Raw genomic sequence first — 20,579 nt, 5'->3', positions numbered from 1 at the left:
GGTGGCGCATGCCTGTAGTCCCAGCTACTCGGGAGGCTGAGGCAGGAGGATCGCTTGAGCCCAGGAGTTTGAGGTTGCTGTGAGCTAGGCTGACGCCACGGCACTCTAGACCAGGCAACAGAGCAAGACTCTGTCTCAAAAAACAAACAAACAAACAAACACACACAGAGCTAATCCAACTCCATTTTGCAGGTCTGAAAACAGACTCAAAGAGGAGAAAGGGACTTGCCCAAGGTGACCCAACACGTCAATACCAGGACCTATGACAAGAACCCCATTTTTTGTCCAGGGTCATTCTAAAATTCTAACTGGGTTCTCAATGCCATGGGCCATCAATCCTGCCACTTCTCCCTGGCTTAGTCTTTCGCACATTTCTCTGGGTCAGTTTCGAACCTTTCTCTTCTCACCCGGTCCCAGTCTCACCAAGGTCCCTGCCTTCAACAGATGGCTTGTCCTCACAGGTCACCAAGGTGGTAGATCACATGTGAGCACCCTGACCTTCTCTCTTCTCTATCCCAAAACCTTCCTGCATCTCTAAGCATCTTCTCTTCCTATCCCATCCTCGCCCTCTGATGAAGCAGGTCCTTCCTCTGCACGGGGCTGGCTCCCTGCCGGGAGCACTCCCTCCCCACCCTCCTCACCCTCCCCACCGCTCCAGCCTCATTCTGCTATCAGCTCCCCCTTGCATTGTTTCATTTTCTCCACTCCTTCCCTTCAGCATGGAAACATGCTCAAGTTTTTATACTACCATTTAAAATTCCTTCTAAAGTTCACAGGAAATCAAGATGGCTTTCAAATATATGAGACATTCTCAAGTCCATCAAAGAAATACAAAATAATATTATAAACTCTCATTTTTTTCACTTAGCTTGGTAAATGTCAGACAACCTAAGAAGGCCCAGGTATCAGTAAAAAAATGGGGAACTGGGCTGGGCGTGGTGGCTCGCATCTGTCATCCTAGCAATTTGGGAGGCCGAGGCCAGAGGATAGCTTGAGGCCAGGAGTTCGAGACCAGCTTGAGCAACATAGCAAGATCCAGTCTCTACAAAAAATTAAAAAATTAGCCGGGCGAGATGGTTCATGCCTGTAGTCCCAGCTACTGGGGAGGGTGAGGCAGAAGGATGGCTTGAGTCCAGGAGTTTGAAGTTACAGTGAGCTGTGATGACGCCACTGCACTCTAACCCCGGTGACAGAGTAAGATCCTGTCTTAAAAAAAAAACAAAAAAACAAGAAAGGAAAGAAATCGGGAACTGGCTTTGCAGTCCATCGTTGTTGGTGGGGTAAACAAGCAGGACAGCACGTTTGGAGGGCAAAATGATAGTATCTTTCCAACTTAAAAATGCACATACCCACATATCAAAATTTTCATAGCAGCTTTCTTCAAAACAGCCTCAGATTTGAAACAATACAAATGTTCACCAACAGAAGAATGGACCAATAGATTGGGGTATATTCTACAACAATGAGAATAAACAAATTCCCACTACATGCAGCAAAACACTGAGTGAAAGAATCCAGACCCCAAATTAAACATATAGTATGTTCTTTGTAAAAGTTTCAATACATGCAAAACCCACCACGGTGTTAAGAAGTCATCATAAGGATTATCCTGTGCAGGCGGGTCAGAGAAGAGGGAAGTACTGGCTGGAAGGGGCTCAAGGGGTTCTCTAGGATTCTGCAAGTATTCTGCTTCTTGGTCTGGATGCTGGTGACACAGTGCAGTTGCTTTGTGAAAATTCACTGAATTGTACACATTTTTGCACTTTTTTTTATATCCATGCTATACTGTGCTACACTTCAATAAATGTACAAAAAAAAAAAAAAAAGAAGAAGAAGAAGAAGAAGAAAGAAAAGAAATGCACAGATCAGTCACCCAGCAATTCCAATTTTAGGATCAGATGCTGTAGTTTTCCTTCCATGTGGGCAATGGATGGACATGATGTTCCTGGCAGACTGGAAACATGCTAAATGTCCTGGTTATGTAACCAGAGTGTTAAATAAATTATAACACATCCATATGATGGAATATTATTTAATAAGGTTGATCTTTATGTACTAACAGCAATAAATTCCAAGATGTATTTAATATTATAAAGTCAACAAGCAAGGCACAGAGTATAGAGCACTATCCTTTGAGTAAGAATATGCGTGCATACCCATAGACTCTCTGGAAGTAAGCACGAGAAAGTGGTGGCCTTCTGGCCTGTAGTTCAAGCTTTCTGCATAGGAATTATCTGTGGCCACATCTAGTTGGCCTGCCAGACCCTGCTCTCCTCGAGGGTCTGTGGGGCTTGGTGCCAACGAAGTTCTCAGTGATGTCTCTCAGGGAATGACTCCAAACTGTCTTTAGTTTACACATTCCTTATCCTTCTCACTGTGGGCAAAATCAGGGGTCTGGCAGTGACCACAGCCCATCTACCCGGAAGACTGGCTAGACCAGGGCAGAGCAGGGGCTCATGTCTGCAGCCTGAGCCAGCCTGCTATCCACGTTCCCACATACGGCTGCCGTCCAGGGAGTAGAAACAGAGCCTGGGACGAGAAGCCAGAGACCAGCTCCTGGGAGAGCTGCCCCTACCTCTTGTCCTGTAAGAATGAGTCAAGGTCAAGGTCACAATGGCAGAGCAGGGATTTGGATCCAGGTCTGACTCCGAAGCCCATGCACCCTGCCTTCTGCTGAGTCAGTTAATCATGCTCACTTCATCTTCACTCTTACTTTCAGCAAATACCTCTTCAGCCTACTCAACCCCCGTGCCTAACCAGAGTAGGCCTATGAAGAACAGTTGGTGGCAAGAGGCCTGGGCCGACCTCAGTTTCCTTCTCAGAATGAGGGGGACACTCTGCCTTCTCTTGTGAGTTTGCTCAGGCTGGGCATGTCTCCGTGGGCCCAGGGCTTCTCTCACTCAGAGCACAGCCCCCGCGGATCAGGGATGCTGTCTACGCTCACAGGCTGTGGGCTTTTAGGGACGAGGATCCTCACTGCGGTCTCCTGCACCTTGCACTGCGCCAGCCCATGTCAGGGCTCTGCAAAGGTGGGCTCCATGGACGAAGAGGGGGATGTTCCACTGCTGCACTGCAGGCTGTGGCGATGCAAACACCTGCTCTCCAAGAACTTAGCGCTGCAGAAGTGGAAAAACCACACCAAGAGATACGAGCAAAGTGCAGAACAAAAAAAAGGTGCAGTGGCACAGGACCAGTTCTCTCATTTAGGCCTGCGGACTTCCTGGAGGGGGTGGCATTTCCACAGGGTCTGGGGAAAATGGGCGGGTTTTACCCCGCTCCTTTCAGGCAATTACCCATCCTGGCCTCCCCTGACCCTGTAACAGGGTGGCAGACTTCAGCCCAGAGACGCCTGAGGAGGGGCGTCCGCAGAAGACCCCAGTGGAGCTTGGGCTCTGGGTGTCAGTAGAATGGAGCAGACGCAGGAATGCCACCTAGAACCAGCCAGCTCTCAAATCTCTTCCCAGTCAGAGATGCACTCCTAAGAGCCGAAGGTAGATTACCAGAAACTGGAAACAACCAAACCGGGTTGAGACCTCCAGATCGGTCCTTGCTACCCGGCGGACTCACTCCGGGGGGCCTGCGCTCCGGGCAGATGCAGGCGGCCCCTTTAAGTGCGGTCCCCCACCCAGCCCGGAGAGCCTGGCCCCGGCCCCGGCCCCGGCCCCGGCCCCGGCCCGACCCCGACCCCGGGACTTCCCGGGACGCCGCGGCACCGCCCCCTTCGCCCTAGCGCCCCCTTGTGCCGCGCTCCTGCCGCGCTGCCGCCGGGACCTTTCCCCTACTTTCCAGGGCCTCAAGCCCCGCCCTCTCGCTCCGACCAAAACACGTGCCGCATCCCGCTCCGCCGGATCACGCTGCGACCAGGCTGCGATCACGCGGCCCCCTACGGCGCCCATTGGCCGGCCGCGCACGGGCAGGTCACGGATTGGCTGGCGGCGGCAGGCCCCGCCCCGGAGGGGCGCGGTCTATTTTGGTTTTGCCTGCGCGCCCCGCCCCCTTGCGGCCGCTCTGTCCGCGGCAGCCCCGCCCCTCCCGCGCCGCGAGGGCTGCGCCGGGGCAGAGCTGTGCGGGCGGGCGGAGGCGCGCGCCGGCCGCAGGAGCTCAGGGTTCCCGCCGCCCGCCGCGCACGTGCGGCCGCTGCCGTGCGCCGAGCTCACGCCCCGCAGCCGCTTTGTTGCCTCCTGTCTGCCGGCACCATGCACGGGCCCGGCTTCTCGGGCCCGGGCGACGCGCGCGCGGTGAGTGGCAGGGCTGGCACGGGCGGGGCAGCCTGAGTGAGGGGCGAGGCGAGGGGCGCGCCGCGGTGCGGGGCCAGCGTGAACGGGTGGTGTGCGGACCTTGCCGCGGCTGCCACGGCTGCAGGGCTTGGGGCTCGGGGCGGGCTCCGAGGCCGGGCGGGGCGGTGGCCGCGCGGGGTCGGCCCGGGGCGGGGAGGGGGCGTGTGCCCCGCGCCGGCGGATGCGCAGCTTTGTCTAGCGCTCTGGCAGTGGTCCCGCCCCGCGGGCCGCGGGCTATTTCCAGCCATGACGTCACCCCGGTCCAGTGCGGAGGGCGGCTGTAGGGCGGGGGCGCGGCTGGCGGGGACGCGGCACGCGGGCGGCGGGGGCGGGGCGAGCCCGAGGGGGCGGGAAGGCGGGCTGCGGGGCAGACGGAGGACTGGGTCGGGAAGGCGGGCTGCGGGGGCGGGACCGGGGCTGTTGGCGGGAACGCGGCACGCGGGCGGCAGCTGCCTTGCGCACCTGGACCTGGGGGTTGCGGGGAGGCGGCCGCGTGGACTTGGGCCGAGCACGGTGGTCATGGTGTGCGGGCAGCTGCGGGCCTGAGCGGGGCCTGGCGGGCGTGGCTGGGCCTTCGTTGTGCGGGCAGCTGGCTCTCGGGCCCCTGAGGCAACGCTGGGCGGCCCACGTTGTGACTTCACAGTGAGTTTCGTGCACTGAACTGCCGGACGGAGTGGCATTTGTAAAGGCCTTTTCTTTACTCATTTGGTCTGGGGGGAACACGGGCAGACAGGAAGTTTTGGTGCTTAGGCAAATTGAGTGGAAATGTGTGTCTTTACAGACATTCTTTTGGAAGAAATCTGCTGATTGTATTCGCTTTCCTCCTCCCACTTAAAAAGAGATGGTGCCATACACCGGGAAGTGATCCCTCCGCTGGGTTGTGGCAGATCTCTTACAGACACTCTCTCATCCTCTGCCATCCTTGGGGCAGTCACAAGTGACAATGTTTCAGGGTCTGTTGAGGAAACAGGCTAAATCGCCATGGGATCTCCCTGCAGCAGCCCATGGAGTTCAGCCGCTGGAAATGCTACCGTGGGAGTCGCCTGCTTAAAGGGGGAGGGTGAGTGCTCCACAGAGTGTCTAAAAAGGCCTCTGTAGGGACACTGCTCTGGTGGCTTTGCCAACTCAGCCATCATCAGGGGATCTTACTCACTGGCAGACCTGTTAGATGGCGTCAGTATCAGTTCATCCTTCCTGTGTGACAGCTTCCAGGGGTCACTGTGGCTTATACCTCTTGGGTTAAAGTCCTACTAATCATTTACCCAAGAAAAACATGAACTTAGTGACCTTTTTTAAGACTGAGGGTTTTGGTGGAAACTGCTTGCCAGCTAAGTTCAGTCTTCAGGGTGTTGGCTTGAAAGCAGAGTTGTCGTGAGTGTTCCGTTAACATCTTTTACTAGAATGCAGAGCTGTTGTGTGTGGGATATTGCCCATGCATTACATGCATAGTACAGGCTTCTGGTGTGCGTGTTCACGTACCCAGCATGGGTTACCTTTCCTGTTTTTCTCCTGCACTGAGAAGCCATTGTATTGCCTTTAGGTCGACATCATGGACATATGTGAGTCAATCCTGGAGAGGAAGCGGCACGACAGCGAAAGGTCTACGTGCAGCATCTTGGAGCAGACAGACATCGAAGCTGTTGAGGCTCTTGTTTGTATGAGCTCCTGGGGTCAAAGATCCCAGAAAGGTGACCTATTAAAGATAAGACCCCTCACACCTGTTTCTGACTCTGGGGACGTCACCACCACTGTGCATGTGGATGCATCTGCACCTGAGCTACCAAAGGACTTCCATTCTTTATCGACTCTGGTAAGAGGAGGTGGGAACAGAGGAGGAGCATTTTTGTGAAATAACTAGAGTAGCTTAAATAAATGTGTTCCTCACAAAGTTCTTCATGGGAAGAGTCACTGGGATGCTAGCAAATAAGTTGCAGCCCTCCGTTTGTGTGGGTCGGGAGGAGTAAAAACTCCCTCTTCATCTCTTAAAAATGTGCTCTTTTCATAGCTTGCTAGCTCTGTAGTTAGTGTCCATAGGATGAACCCTACAGATTGATGGAGAAAGTGAAATTTACTTGTTTTCCTAGGGAATCCTGGGTCGGGGCTGAGATTCTCCCGGTGACCCAGGCTCAGTCTAGGATCAGGATGTTTGGGTGGCAGCTGGAGAAAGCACGTGCTTTGACATCAGGTGGCCTTAGTTGGGTGGCACCTCTGCTTTCCTGTAGCAGCCAGCTTCTTTTCTGAGTTGGATGCTGTAAATCACTATTTTTTGTCTCTCTCTCTCTTTTTTTTTTTTTTTTAAACTTGCTACAGCTGTCAAAGGACTTAGAGAAATTGTTTCTCAGCTTGGAGAATTTGAGAGCTAGAGGTTGCTAACAGTGAAAATTGTGACGTGATGTCCTGGGCTGGATGCTTGCACTGGAAGAGGAGTGTAGAAAGCAGATCTGGAGAGGGTTGAGAAGGGACTGTGGGTGGCAGACAGGGTGTTAGAAGTGTGGGCCTGGCTGCTGGGAGCCCCACTGAATTCCACAGCATTGGGATCTTCTGCAGGTTTGGGAGGGCTCAATGCCATAGGGAGAAGCTGAGAAAGTGAAGTGCCTCCTGCGGCCGTGAAACCTGCTGAGGTGTTAAGAGCAGGCTTAGACCAGTTTCCTCTAGATGTTTCTGTGTAAAGGTGTTGGGGACAACGTGATCAATAAAGTCTGTTTTAAAATTTAACCAAAATGACGTTTTCCCATGGTACTTTTGTTTTTAAGTGCATAACACCTCCTCAGAGCCCTGATCTCGTGGAACCATCAACGGGATTACCTGTTCCTTCCCAAGCAACTGATTCCAAAGCACGCAAAGAGATGGCCATCTCCCCGTCCTCTGCTGCTGCAGCCAGAGTGCTGAGCAGGAGGGTGGAGATGCGCTTGCCAGGTTTGAAGCTAGAGCCACTAGAGCCAGCCCCTGGCCCCCCCTGCAGGGCCGTGGTGACCAGTGTGATCCGCCACACTGGGGAGGGTCCTGTTCCTGTCCACTTTCCTGCCATCCAGACTCCAGAACGACGACTTTCTGACAACAGAGAAGGAGAAGCACAGTTTCTGGGACATTTTGAAGCTTTGCAGGACTCAGGCCTCACAGACAGATTACTCAACACTAACTTGGTGTCCTGTCAGCCTTGCTTGCGCAAGTCTGGGGGCCTGCTCCCCACTGACAAAGGCCAACAGGCAGGGTGGCCCATGGCAGTTCAAACCTGCTCACCAAAGAATTATGAAAATGACTTACCAAGGAAAACCACCCCTCTGATCTCTGTCCCTGTCCCCAGTCCCCCTGTCCTTTGCCAAATGATCCCTGTGACTGGACAAAGTGGGACTTTACCAGCTTTTTTGAAGCCCCCTCCCCAGTTGTCTGCGGGGACCGTCAAACCCATCCTGCCCCAGGCTGCTCCGGTGCCTCCACCTGTGCTGGTGGGATCGCCTGTGCCTCAGGGAGCCGTCATGCTGGTCCTGCCCTCGGGAGCGGTCCCCCAGCCTGCCACCTGCTCTGCCAGCGTCATGACTATTGGGAACACCAAGTTGTTGCCCCTTGCCCCTGCTCCAGTCTTCATTGCTTCCAGCCAAAATTGTGCCCCTCAGGTAGACTTTTCCCGAAGGAGGAACTATGTTTGCAACTTCCCGGGCTGTCGGAAGACCTACTTCAAAAGTTCCCACCTCAAAGCTCATCTTCGTACTCACACAGGTAAGTAAGCACTGGGGCAAGGTAGGGCAGTGGGCAGGTGAGACCCTGTGGTCAGGCAGCACACTTTGAGCCTTTGTGTGGGAGGGAAGTGTGAGGACCACTCGAGAAGGTGGAAGTGTGCTTTTTCTTTGGCTCTGAAAAGCCCTCATGATCTTCTAGGGGTTGGGTTTTCACTAGCACAGCCAACAGGGTGGCCAGCTGCTCACCCTGGGGATAAAATGTGTGGATCCATGATCAGGGTCCTTTGATAGCTTTTAGGGTGACTCACATTTACTGTTCCCATTTCAGTAGACATCTCATGCTTTGCATTCACATTCAGTAAATGCGTCTTACCAGTGTGACTTACCTAACGTTTACTGTGGGGGAAAGGCTTGTCTATACTATATAAAAGTTCAAATTCTAGAATATTTTAAATGAGTATTTTTTCTTTTGAGAATATATAGTTTTTAATTCACAGCAAGTCACACAAGAAACTAGTGACCTAATGACCTAGTGGCCTGTTACCTAATCAGCTTTGTCCAATAGAATTTTCTGTGACAATGGAAATGTTCATCATCTATTAGGGTAGGCACTGGCCACATGCACTTGAAATGTGGCCAGTGTGGCTGAAGAACTAAATTTTACATTAATTGAAGTTTACGTTTGTTATAAATAGCTCCATGGGACGGGCCGGTGGCCTCCATGTTGTCTAGCAGCAATCTGAGTGTTGCCTAGAAGAGAATCACTTCAGTAGATGAGGGCAGCATTTCTCAGATGTTCCGTGGAGCTTTTGTTCAGTGAGTTAGTGTTGTGTTGTTTTTTTTGGGGTCCCCTATGGTTAAGTTGTACGCTTGTTAAACTCGCTTTCCAGAAATTCACACATGCATTACATATAAGCACATTAACAGGGTGGTTGCCACTTAATACTTAGCATAGGAAAGCTCTGGTCGTGGTAGCCACGTGCACAGAATGAAGTGCAGTCTGGATTCAGGCCTTTTAAGAAGAACTCTGCTATTCCTTCACACTACAGAGTGGCTGTTTGCTTTGGGAATAACGTTCCAAACCTGTTTGCCTTTCTGCTTATGCAAAAACAGCCTCTCTCAGGTTCCGCATTTCTACCCTTCACCCTTAGCCCTCTGCCTATCTCTACTTGCTGGAACCTTCCAAGGGCCTTCCCAAAATCAGTTCTTAAAATGTTTCCTGGTCGTCTTTCCTTCTTTGACCCTAGTTGTTTATCGTGTGTCTCGCCAAGTTCTGCCTTTGCCTTTGACTCACTTACATACTCGTCTTCTCACCTGAATCTGCTCTTGGTGCCTGACACTAGTAATGATGGCCGGTGGGGGGTGGGCATGGCGGCTGTGACCTGCTTGGCGTTCTCATGGGCTGTTGATTTGGTAAGTGCTACTCTGCTCTGAGACTACTGAGGTGAACTTCAAATCACAGCACAGCGCAGCTTCCAGAGTTGAGAGGTGACTGAGTGAGGTTCTACTGTTTATTCAGTTTGCCTTCTTGGGTAGAAGTACTGATAAAATGGCATAAGATGTGGTGATCCAAACACGTTCCTTCCGTGTTGCCCTAAGTACTTCAAGTTAAATAACCATAATAAGCCTGGTGTGGTTGCATGAATCTGTAGCTACTCAGGAAGCTGAAGTGGGAGGATCACTTGAGCCCCGGAGTTAGAGGCTGCAGTGAGCCATGATCTCATCGCTGCACCCCAGCCCGAGCAACAGAGGGGAGATCTTGTATCTAAAAGTTAAAAAATAAAACATTTAAATAACCATAAAGGTTCTGAAGAATACCCTTGTTCCATTTTGTAAACTCAGTTGGTATTTTCATGGGAAATAGAAACTTTGGGTAAGATCACTTTTTGTATATTTCTACCAAGCTAAAAAATATTTAAATTGGAATAAGGTGGAGTGAATGGATGCTACATTTTTGTTAGGTTGAAAACAAGCGGGGAACTTTGTATCAATACATCCTATGCCAAAGGGCTGTTAGTCTCTGTCCAACACCCGGACATCCTGATATGCTGCCAGCCGAGATGGCAGAACCTGGGAACAGGTAGGGCACCTCATGCTTATACCATGGGGTATTTGAAATCATGAAGTTTCAGGCCCTGCTGCTTAAAATGGTTTGTGAAAGACCATTGTGGTGCTGAATCTTCTTGTTAATTCAACTCTGAAAAATCGCATATATTTAGTTGGTGTCTCTTAAACTGTTTGCCACCTACTATATGAAGTGATGTGCCAAGGGCTTAGCTGTACAATGGTGGATGAGCTGGACAAGTCACAAATCCATGGAAAGACAGGCCACGTAACAGCACATAGTAGCATTTTACAAATCAGTGGTCGCACGTGGTATGTGATAGTCATAGCTTGGGAAATGGAAGGGCTTCCGGTTGCAGGAAGAGATGCTCTGCTGCTGGCTAGGAAAGCCCCAGAGGGCTGTATCGAGGAGGGGGGCCGCATGGCACCCGGTGGAGGCTCCCTTGTGTACCTCTGTAACTCAGGAAGACACATGATGGTGTACTGTATATCATCTTTTGAAACATTAGTTTGCGCTCTTTGGGCCCTGACATACTACCTTTTAGGTGTGGCAGAAAAACTCATCTTGGAGGATTTCTTGACTTCTGAATCACACAATACCAGAAAAGTAGGTTATTGTTTTCTTCTTTTGAGATTTTGGTGAGCAAAATATTAAAACGACATGAACTAACCTATCCAATAAGGTTCATACTGACTCTGGGAGGCCGAGGTGGGCGGATCGTTTGAGCTCAGGAGTTCGAGACCAGCCTGAGCAAGAGCGAGACCCCATCTCTACTAAAAAATAGAAAGAAATTATATGGACAGCTAAAAATATATATAGAAAAAATTAGCCGGGCATGGTGGCACATGCCTGTAGTCCCAGCTACTCGGGAGGCTGAGGCAGGAGGATCGCTTGAGCCCAGGAGTCTGAGGTTGCTGTGAGCCAAGCTGACGCCACGGCACTCACTCTAGCCTGGGCAACAAAGTGAGACTCTGTCTCAAAAAAAAAAAAAAAAAAGGTTCATACTGAATGTTTACTTTAACATGTGTTTTCTCACCTCTTAGGGGAGAAGCCTTTCAGCTGCAGCTGGGATGGCTGCGATAAAAAATTCGCTCGTTCAGATGAACTGTCTCGCCACCGCAGAACTCACACAGGGGAGAAGAAGTTTGTGTGCCCGGCGTGTGACCGCCGTTTCATGCGCAGTGACCACCTGACAAAGCATGCCCGGCGCCACATGACTACCAAGAAGATCCCGGGCTGGCAGGCAGAGGTCGGCAAACTGAACAGGATTGCCTCCGCAGAGAGCCCCGGGAGCCCCCTTGTGAGCCTGCCAGCTTCTGCCTAAAGGTTGGCTGGGGGTGGCCCAGGGGGCTTTTAAAAAGCCTCTTTTCAGGAATGGAGCTGATGGTTCCTCTCCAAAAAAAATGGTCTTAGGGGCTAGGGGAAGGTTGGGGAGCTGGTTCTGATGAAAGTGTGTTAACTTTTCTTTTCTGGTTGGGACCCTGTTCAATATCTTTTATAGTTTGAGAATTTTTTTTTTAAGGAAATGGAAGAAAATTTGGTAATTTAAATCACCAGCATTCAGGCAGACATTTCGGCAATAAAGTTTACAAAATCTGGATTTTTACAACCTTTCTATTCATGTTTTGTAGAAATGAGACAGGGTACTAATTTTTATACTATTTTTTATAAGAATATTTATATTGATTGTTGGTGCTCCCCATCACCAGTTTCTAGATAGATGATTTTACAACCTTATTTTCAGTGATTAATAACAAAGTTTTTATATGACCCTGCCTTTAGTAAACTTGACACATTATTTAGCCAAAAAAAGAAAAAGAAAAAATCACGTTTGTTTATCAGGCCTTTTAGATCTAAGAATTTTTTTGAAATCAGAACAGGCTGAATAAGGGCCTCTTAAAGAAAAGGGAAAAATAAATTTTGCAATCAACTTCTTTATAACATTTTCAAGGGAAACTCCAGGCAACCATTCCTGTCACCCAAGGAGCTACAGTTTTGGTTGACTTGAAGTAGTGACTTGTGTCCATAGTGGGACTTGTGAAGGACGTACCCCAGAGGGTAGCTTAAGCCACTGGATAGATCCCAGGAGTGGGAGCCGATGCAGGATCAAGTGTCTGTGTGTGATGCTGCCTTTTGGGTTATTGCTCTGCTGAAAGCAAGGCATTCAGTTTCCTGTATTTGTACCTGAAACGCCAAAAAAGACGAGGTAAACACTCAAACCCATCCCCTTTGGCGACTGTCTTCTTTTGATGTGGCCTTATCCATACTATATTGTGGGTAGAACAACTTCTTCGAGAAAAAGCACATGTTTGTATTGGTTGGTGAACTTTCCACCGAAGTACGGCTTATCTGGAGTGAGGTGCATGTGCAGGTAGATGGCTCCAAGGATTTGATTCTTTATTAAATGTTAAAAACTGTAGGAAATGCAAGTTACACTAAGTGGCAGTAATACTACTCAGCTGCCCTTTCGTTCATTTTCTTTAAAGGAAATTGTTTTGATCAAACGAAATTACTTGGAATGGGGTTTTTTACAGTCTATCTAGAAAATAGACTGGGGACATCACTTACAAGCTGTGTGAGCACATGTCATACGTGTACAAGAGACTGTGGCCTCCTGCATCCAAGAAGCCACTGACACTGGTTTTTGTTAAATATTGGAAGTTCAGGCAACAGAATAAATGTAAGATTACGCAGAATGTTGCACTACTTTGGTAGCCTGAGAATATTTTTTTATTGTGCAGTATGTGTTTAGAGTTTGACTTGGCCTGTTAGTTATTGGCATTTACCTTTAAAATGATGGTCAAGTGAAATACTGGATAATTGAATAAAATTAGGTTTTGTGTTCAGGTCTTTTTAGTGTGATACGGCTCCCACCTGGTCATTCATTGTATGTTACTTATACCCATTAAGTTGCCCTTTACTATCAACTGTTATTTGACATATATGTATGTATTTTTAGGAGGTTTTCATATGTTTGGACAGTTCCATACGTGCGTGTTCCTGTTGTCCTGAGACGTAGCACAGTTGCAGGAGAACTGCAATTGGACGTAGCTCATCCGCCCCCATCCTTTCTCCTACTCATGTTAAATCAGCATAAACGTTTTTGACTGCATGCCATAAATGGCATCAAATTTGGATATTTTTCTTAATTATGACATGCAAAGTAATGTTAGTCCTACTAGTGTTTGGTGGATAATACAAGGCCTTTGAGTATTTGGTTGTTTTTCACATAGAACGTCATTCTCTGAGCAGTGTTGTTTCTGCAGAATAGATATGTTGAAGATGGTTTCAAATTATACTTCCATTTCCTGATTAGATTTGGAAATACCTCTGTAAACGATTCCCCACCGCCACCCCATTTGTCTATTGAAAGACCGTGTTGGGAAACAGTTCCTGTCTGAAAAAGACTCTCCTAGGTGCAGAGCCCTCGCGCACCGCTTCAGCGCGGAGCCCTCCGCGGGCGGCTCTGGGTGCCGGACGTGGAGCGGGAGCAGGAGGGTCCCCAGTGCACTTTATCGCCTGAGCAGTTTTGCTTGATCGTTTTTGACTTTGAGCCTTTTAAGTAGTTTCAATTATAAAACTTAAAATGTTTCGTAATTATGTTTTATGTAACAGACTTTGACTTACTATTTAAATGAGTATATGTAATATAACTTCTTTCTTTGAATCATATAAAACTGTCTTGATTTGCAAACTAGACTGTGTTCCTGTGTCATTTAACTGCTGCTTGTGATATAAGTACACCCAGAGGGCCCGGCGTGGTGGCTCACGCCTGTAGTCCTAGCACTCTGGGAGGCTCAGGCAGGAGGATTGCTTGAGACCAGCATGAGCAAGAGCGAGACCCCATCTTTACAAAAAATGGAAAGATTAGCCGGGCATGGTAGTGCATGCCTGTAGTCCCAGCTACTCGGGACTGAGGCAGGAGGACTGTTGGAGCCTAGGAGTTTGAGGTTGCAGTGAGCTGTGATAATGCCACCATACTCTAGTCCGGGTGACAGAGCAAGACCCTGTGTCAGAAAAAAAAAAATTGTATATCCTGCATCTGACCACTTCTCACCACATCTGCTGTTGTCACCTGGTCCAGGCCACCATTGTACCTCCTGGATTATTGCTAGCCTCCCTGCTTCTGTCTGGGCCCCTTCAGTCTGCCCGCAGCCACAAGAAGCACTTTAGAAACATCAGGTCATATGGCTCTCCCTAAAACCCTCCAGGGGCTTCCATCTCTCTCCAAGTGAAAGCCACAGTCCCCACAGCAGCCTCCACGGCCGTAGCTGACCTGCTGCTGCAGAGAACCACCTGTACACCGCTTTCCACTCCACCCAGTAGCTCTTCTCTTGGATGGTGACAGTGGCAGTGTGTCTTGGGTCAGTTTCCCTGGACAGAGACCTTCGAGACAGACTTTCCTGCAGGACAGTTACTGGATGAAACCCCCAGGAACACCGCCTGTAAGGGAGCGAGGGAAGAGGATTGGGCCCAGGGAGAAAGTGAACTGCAAAGCCAGTGCCACAGAGGTGGACCCCACGGGAGCTCTGGCGCTGGGAGGGCCCTGCGAAGGGGTCCCAGGCTGGGACAAGGAGCGAAGCCTCCCTCGTTGGATGAGGGCTGCCCCAGGGGAGGAGTTAGCCTCAGGCAAGGTAGCTGCCTTCAGGCAGAAGCCCACTCCTGACGGGCTTGCCACTGTCCCCGCAGCTGAGGGGCCCCCAGCACCCGCTACGCGTTGCTGGCACTAAAGGGGCCTCCCGGACCCGTGCTGTATCCACTGGCAGCAACACACCCCAAACCTACAGGCCCTGCATCTCAACCTACTCTCTTTCCTCCTTTAGCACCTTCTCAAATGTGTCCTAAATCTCTAAGAGTTGCCGGTGAGGTCCTGAAGGACTGTTGGACTTGGAACAGAAAAAGACCTAATTGAATCCAGGCTCGGCTACTTCCTAGCGTTGCAAACTCAGGCTTATAATGCTGACCACACAGGGGAGTAAAAGGAAGATGTGAGCCAGAGGTTAGTGGAACCCAGCAAATACATTCAGTAAATGCTCCAACATGTGGTCACCATAAGGGCAAGAGCTGTCATCTTCCCACTGCGATATCCCTTGGCCAGCCCCAGTGCCCGGCCTCAGTGCGCGCCGAGCATGTGTTTGAATGGCTGCCGCTCCTTGTGCTGGACTCTGTAAGCCCAGTGCTGGGCTGTCCATGGCAGGGGTGAGCTCAGCGTTGGCTTCTCGTCCCTGAGCTCGTCTGCAAACAGCCTGTGGGGTACAGCGGGCCTCCTGCTGGGGCTCCCTAGGCCTGCCGGGAAGGTGCAATCCCACGTCCTCGTGGGGAGGGTTGTAGTTGTGTGGCTGACACCAAGGCCCCTGCCTTCCAGAGACGCCTATCTGGGAGGTGGTGGTGGGGAAGACCTGGAGGTGCGATCTTGTCACCCACGCTGCTCCTGGCTGTGTGTGCCTGCGTATACGCAGCCCTGTTAGGGTTTAGTAAGTAACAGGGGTCTTGACACTCAGCATTTCACCCGAAAGTCTCTGGTTCCTCCTGTGCGTGGTGGCCACAAGCCTGTTACCCTCTGCTGTTCTCCCTCTGTTGTCACCAAGGTTCTTAACTCCTTTCTGGCCAAGACATTACTGTTCCTTTACTTTCAACCTGCCTCTTTGTTTGGGGATTTTTTTTTTTTTTTTTGAGACAGAGTCTCACTCTGTTGCCCGGGCTAGAGTGAGTGCCGTGGCGTCAGCCTAGCTCACAGCAACCTCAAACTCCTGGGCTTAAGCGATCCTACTGCCTCAGCCTCCCGAGTAGCTGGGACTACAGGCATGCGCCACCATGCCCGGCTAATTTTTTGTATATATATATTTTAGTTGTCCATATAATGCTTTCTATTTTTAGTAGAGACGGGGTCTCGCTCTTGCTCAGGCTGGTCTCGAACTCCTGACCTCCAGCGATCCACCCGCCTCGGCCTCCCAGAGTGCTAGGATTACAGGCGTGAGCCACCGTGCCCGGCCAGTTTGGGAATTTTTAAAATAAGGAACTTGAGACATTTTCCTAACAGCTGGGCCCCATCCTGGGAGTGAGCCTGCCCCCCCCAGGGATGTGAGACACCCAGTCCCCTAAGTCGTGGGGGTTCACTCTCAGCGTCCTCTCGCCGTTCCTCCAAGACGCCTCACCTGCAGACAGGCTTCCGCTCCCCGGCGTGGTTCTTGCTGAGCTCAAAGGACAGATTGGCAAAGATGATGACGAGGAAACGACAGCGCAGCGGGGTGCTTGGGAGGAGGAGCTGCACGTGCACCGTGGAGAGCGGCGGAAGCCGAGAGCCAGCGTCCCCTGCTGCCGGGCTCTGGGGAACTGGCCCAGGGCCCCCTCTGCATTCCTCCAAGACCAGAGATTCTGACCCCTACTAAGAACATGCCAAGCTTTACTGACCTTAGTTTATTGCAAATCTCATTTACCTGCTAAAATAACATCAGCTCCTCCATGACAGAGATACCACATACCCAGCCAGCCAGACACCCATCCACCCAACAAGCATTTAATGAAACCCAAGATGAATTATCCCAGTTCTTGCCCCCAAAGAGCCCACAACCGTGTGGGTGAGACATGGGAAAACACGTGATGCACAGAGCACCAAGCAGACCTAGAGGTGGAGAGAGGGCCGGGGAGCACCAGGCAGAGTGGCTGAGCTGCCTGTGCCACTGGAAAAGTCTGGGGACAGCTGTGCCTTGAAGGTCAAGGGAAGAGTTTTCAAAGCCTAGGACCAGAACAGCAGGATGCAGAACAAAGATGTCAACGTGCACACCAGGCGGTGGGGGCCCAGTGAGGTGGAGGGCTGGGAGGTCACTCTGAGTCCCTTGCAAAGGGCCAGCAAGCCAAAACAAGGGTCCCCCAGGGCAGGAGTGAGGAAGCAGCCCCATCCCCACCACACTCACCTGAATTCTGGTGTGGACTTGGGAGGGCTGTGGACATGTGCTGTTTAAGCCTCCGGCCTTTGCCCCTCTTCCCTCTTTCCCGAATTCCCAACACCCGGCCACCTCTCCGCGCCAGACAGCCCAGACACCTTTCACCGCACCTGTCACAGGTGATCACACCTGTCTGTGTACTATCCATCTCCCCCACAGAGTTCCCCGAGGACAGGATGGGAGCCCTTCCTTGGGGCTTGTCTGTGTCCCTAAGACCGGGGCCTTAGGAGGCTCAGGGGGTGCACCCGTCTGTGTGACATGGATGGGAACTGTGCTGTGGTCAGACTGCTCCGAGAGAGCTGGAGGGGTGCGGTTGGGCAGGTGAGTTGGGACAGGAGAGTCCAGGAGAGGACGAGGCAAGGATGGTAAGACGCAGATCCTGAGAGGCGGGGGCTGTGACATCTGGATGTGAGAGAGGAGAAGGCAGAGATGAGGGGCAGCCCCGGCCCGCCCAGCACGCACGTGCCACGGGGCAGAGGCCGCGGGCAGGGCAGTGTGCAAGAGGGCCCCGTCTTCTTCCCACCCGGGGCCCCCTCAGTAGAGAGCTTTGCTTTGGAGCGAGAGGCCTGGTGCAGGGTCTGTGCGTCTGGCTGCCACTTGCTGAGAAAGGGGTTTTGCCCTTCCAGGCTTCCGTTCCATTATTTATAGAACGAGGACTGAACAGAGACAACAGTCCGTGCCTATCTCAGTGTCAGGGACTTTCATATTCTGTGTAGAAGAAAGTCTTCGTTGTTTTCCACTAAAAGGAACCCGGGCTCCTGGAAGGGCAGCCATCGTAGGGCACAGACACATCAGAATGGCCTTAGAATATTCCTGTGTTGCCAGATGCCAGAGTGCCAGGGGCAGTGCCACGGCAGCAAAGACGTCAACTCCTGGGGCTCCCGCTGGCCAATGGTGACAGGCTGAACAGTGAAACAATGCCAGTCCCTCCCTCTGCAGTTTCTCCCCTTCCCCACAAATTATTCTAAACCTCCGGGGGCCCAGGGACCTTTCGACCTCCCCAGGGACTGCACCGTGACCCCTGAGCTACTGCTGTGTGTCTCGTTGCCACATGGCTGTGACGCTGCTGGGGGCCCAGATCATGCAAGGACAGCCTGGTCCCCTCAGCACTGCTTCGCCTGAGTCCCTGGAGACTAAGCCTTCAGGGCCAGCCCTCTCAGCCTCCAGTATTGCCACGTCCCAAGGGCCCGGCCATGCGGGGTGCTGGCCAGACGTTGTCCACCTCTTGTGGACTTCAAGTGCCACCTTCTCTCCCAGGGATGCATGCTCTAAAGAGAAGGCAGCTTCTCCTTCCCAACTCCTGAAACTAAAGGGTTTCGTCATGCCAGAAAACAGAGCCCCGCCCACCTCTTAAGGTCTGCCTTGTCCCCAGGGAGTCCAGACTGTCACCACACCTCCTAGAGACTAAAACGTGATTTATCCTCTTGATGGCAACTGTGACTTCTCTCCTGCCTAATTATTGCCAGAGTAGAAAAAGAAGAAAAAAAGCCCTTAGGTTTGATCTTCCGTGGGGTGCCTGGCTGCAACTCCTTGACAGTCCTACACTGCAGCGCCACCTGTACCTGCCACTGGGAACAGACACCGCACTGACCCACGAGCCCGGCCTGCAGCCAAGGGTCGGCCTGCGGCCTGCGGGCGCCCAGGCAACGTGTGAACCGGTGCAGCGTGCATGGGAAGAAGTGGCTCTCCGGCTTTGGATGGCAAAGGAGAGTGTCTTAGAAGGGTCGTCTCACAGTGAGAAGCAGGGGGCCTGGGCCAGGAGTGGAAGTGGGAGAGGCCAGGAGGGACGAGAGGAGAGGCTGGGAACACACGTGCCAGGAGGAGGGCAGTGGGGCGGCTCCGCTTCTTCCCCGAGAAAACACACAGCGTTTCTTGGAGCTGGGGTGGGACGTGTTTTCTCATTCCCAGGGCTTTGTAGCATCTCAAAGGAACTCTCAAGTCTACAAACCCAGGAGACACATTTGTGGTCACTAAGACTTTTCCAGACAATAACATGCAACATCATTTTCGACTCTGAGATGCTTCTCTTTCTGCCCCTGTTTGAGCCACGTTCCTACCCCTCATAGCGGGCCCCACACTCAGCTCTAGGGCAGGAGGCTCGGCCTCAGAGGCCACATCGGGGACCACGAAGAAACCTGATGGCACACAGTAGGTGCTCAGCACACTGCTGGGCAGGGGTCCTCCCTGGGCCCACGGCTGCAGCGACACCCATCCCTGCTGCCTCCAGCCCAGCCCCTCCATCTTGCAGGACAGGGACAGGAGGGCTTCCTTTGGCTGGCTGCTGTTCAGATGACACTTTTCCTGCATTCGGGAAATTAAAAAAAAAAAAAAAAGGACCTGAGCAAAACTGCCGTGACGTCTTGGCTTTGATGAAGTGCTTTCACTTTGCCATTGCCAGAGACTGTAACCACTTCAGGATTGTTTTTTCCTAACACTTTGATCTCATGAAGGGTTTTATGGGTTTTCCACCGGAAAATGCAGAGGTATCCTCTTTTTCTTGGAAACTAGCTGAACGTGTTCTATTTTAACAAAATAATGAGGTAAAATTGTAAACATTTACATCATTAAATTCAAAGCCTGATCTATCTGGTAAGAAATAAAATTTTAGCTCTTATTTTAAAAGAAGTATTTATATTATTAAAATACAAATGTCTTTCATCTTCATATCAAAAGAAATGGTTTGGGCTTAGATGAGAAAGGTCCCCAGCTTCCGGGAGGTTCCGAGCCGCCCTCAGGAGGGTGGCGCCGCTGACTTGCAGTGACAGTCTCCAGCTGCAGACAGCTGGCCAAGGCACGCCTGTCAGTTAAAGTTCACGGGAACCCCCGTCTGCCGGTGACGCGCAGGCCTGTGGGTCTGGGGACAGTGCCAAGTAGCTGTCTGCCGGTTCCCAAGATGCGGACTTCTGAGGACACGTGGGCTGGAGCTCTCAGGAAACCAAGGATGCCGCCCTTTTGTCGCGTAAGTGTGAGGTGAGCAGAGCCCTGTTCTGGCTTCAGCAAAAGCTGCCATTGTTTCCCAGTCCCCCTTTGGACGGTGGCCCTGGCCCGCGGCTGGGGAGGAGCCTGCCTCCCGGCCTCCCCACGGCTGCTGTCCGCCAGCTGTTCACCGCGCCTCCCCTGAGCGCCCTGCACCTGGCCGGGCCCTACCGCGTCCTCCTTCCAGCAGGGGCTCCGCCTCGCATCCACAGAGCGCCTCGGCAAGTCGGTTTTCTCCTCTGTCAACCGGGAACCTTCTAAGCTCCCTGGCCTGACCGCTGTGATTTCTACCTTCCACCCAGGCAGGAAGAGCATTACAAAGTCCCAGAGGCACCAGTCAGGCTGACTGCGGGAGGGAGAAGTAGCCAGCAGGTGGCTTCAAGACCCTTCCGGGTGGGGCCCGGGCGCTCACGCCCAGCAGGGAAGGCCGCGCTGAGCCTCAGGGCCGTGGGGGAAGGACAGCGACAGCCTGGAATTGTGTGATCCCAGATTGTCAGAGCTGGGGAGAGCCTCAAGGACCCTCCAGGGCTCATTTCCCAGAGAGGGAAACTGAGGCTCAGAGAGGGAAAGTGAGGAGCTCTACGTCCCACTGCTAGTTAATGCAAGGCCAGGACTTGCGGCAGGACTTGCGGCAGGACTT

General features: G+C 51.8%; 1 protein-coding gene across 1 annotated transcript; it reads left to right on the top strand.

The window, feature by feature from the left end:
- Window positions 1–4,151: 4,151 nt before the first annotated feature.
- Window positions 4,152–11,343, top strand: KLF11 (KLF transcription factor 11). The gene is made up of 4 exons (XM_069494786.1): window positions 4,152–4,238; window positions 5,818–6,087; window positions 7,031–7,994; window positions 11,063–11,343. The coding sequence occupies exons 1-4, from the start codon at window positions 4,197–4,199 to the stop codon at window positions 11,341–11,343; spliced, it is 1,557 nt and encodes a 518-aa protein (XP_069350887.1). The 5' UTR covers window positions 4,152–4,196.
- Window positions 11,344–20,579: the final 9,236 nt, after the last annotated feature.

Source organism: Eulemur rufifrons, chromosome 19 (genome assembly GCF_041146395.1).
Source record: "Eulemur rufifrons isolate Redbay chromosome 19, OSU_ERuf_1, whole genome shotgun sequence".
Lineage (NCBI taxonomy): Eukaryota > Metazoa > Chordata > Mammalia > Primates > Lemuridae > Eulemur > Eulemur rufifrons.
The sequence above is the reverse complement of the archived record's forward strand: the minus strand, read 5'-3'. Positions and strand labels throughout refer to the sequence as shown.

Coding starts and splice junctions, on each gene's coding strand:
- KLF11 (XM_069494786.1), top strand. CDS start 4,197: ATGCACGGGCCCGGCTTCTCGGGCCCGGGCGACGCGCGCGCG. Junction 6,088..7,030: donor TCCATTCTTTATCGACTCTG/GTAAGAGGAGGT, acceptor TTTGTTTTTAAG/TGCATAACACCTCCTCAGAG. Junction 7,995..11,062: donor TCATCTTCGTACTCACACAG/GTAAGTAAGCAC, acceptor CTCACCTCTTAG/GGGAGAAGCCTTTCAGCTGC.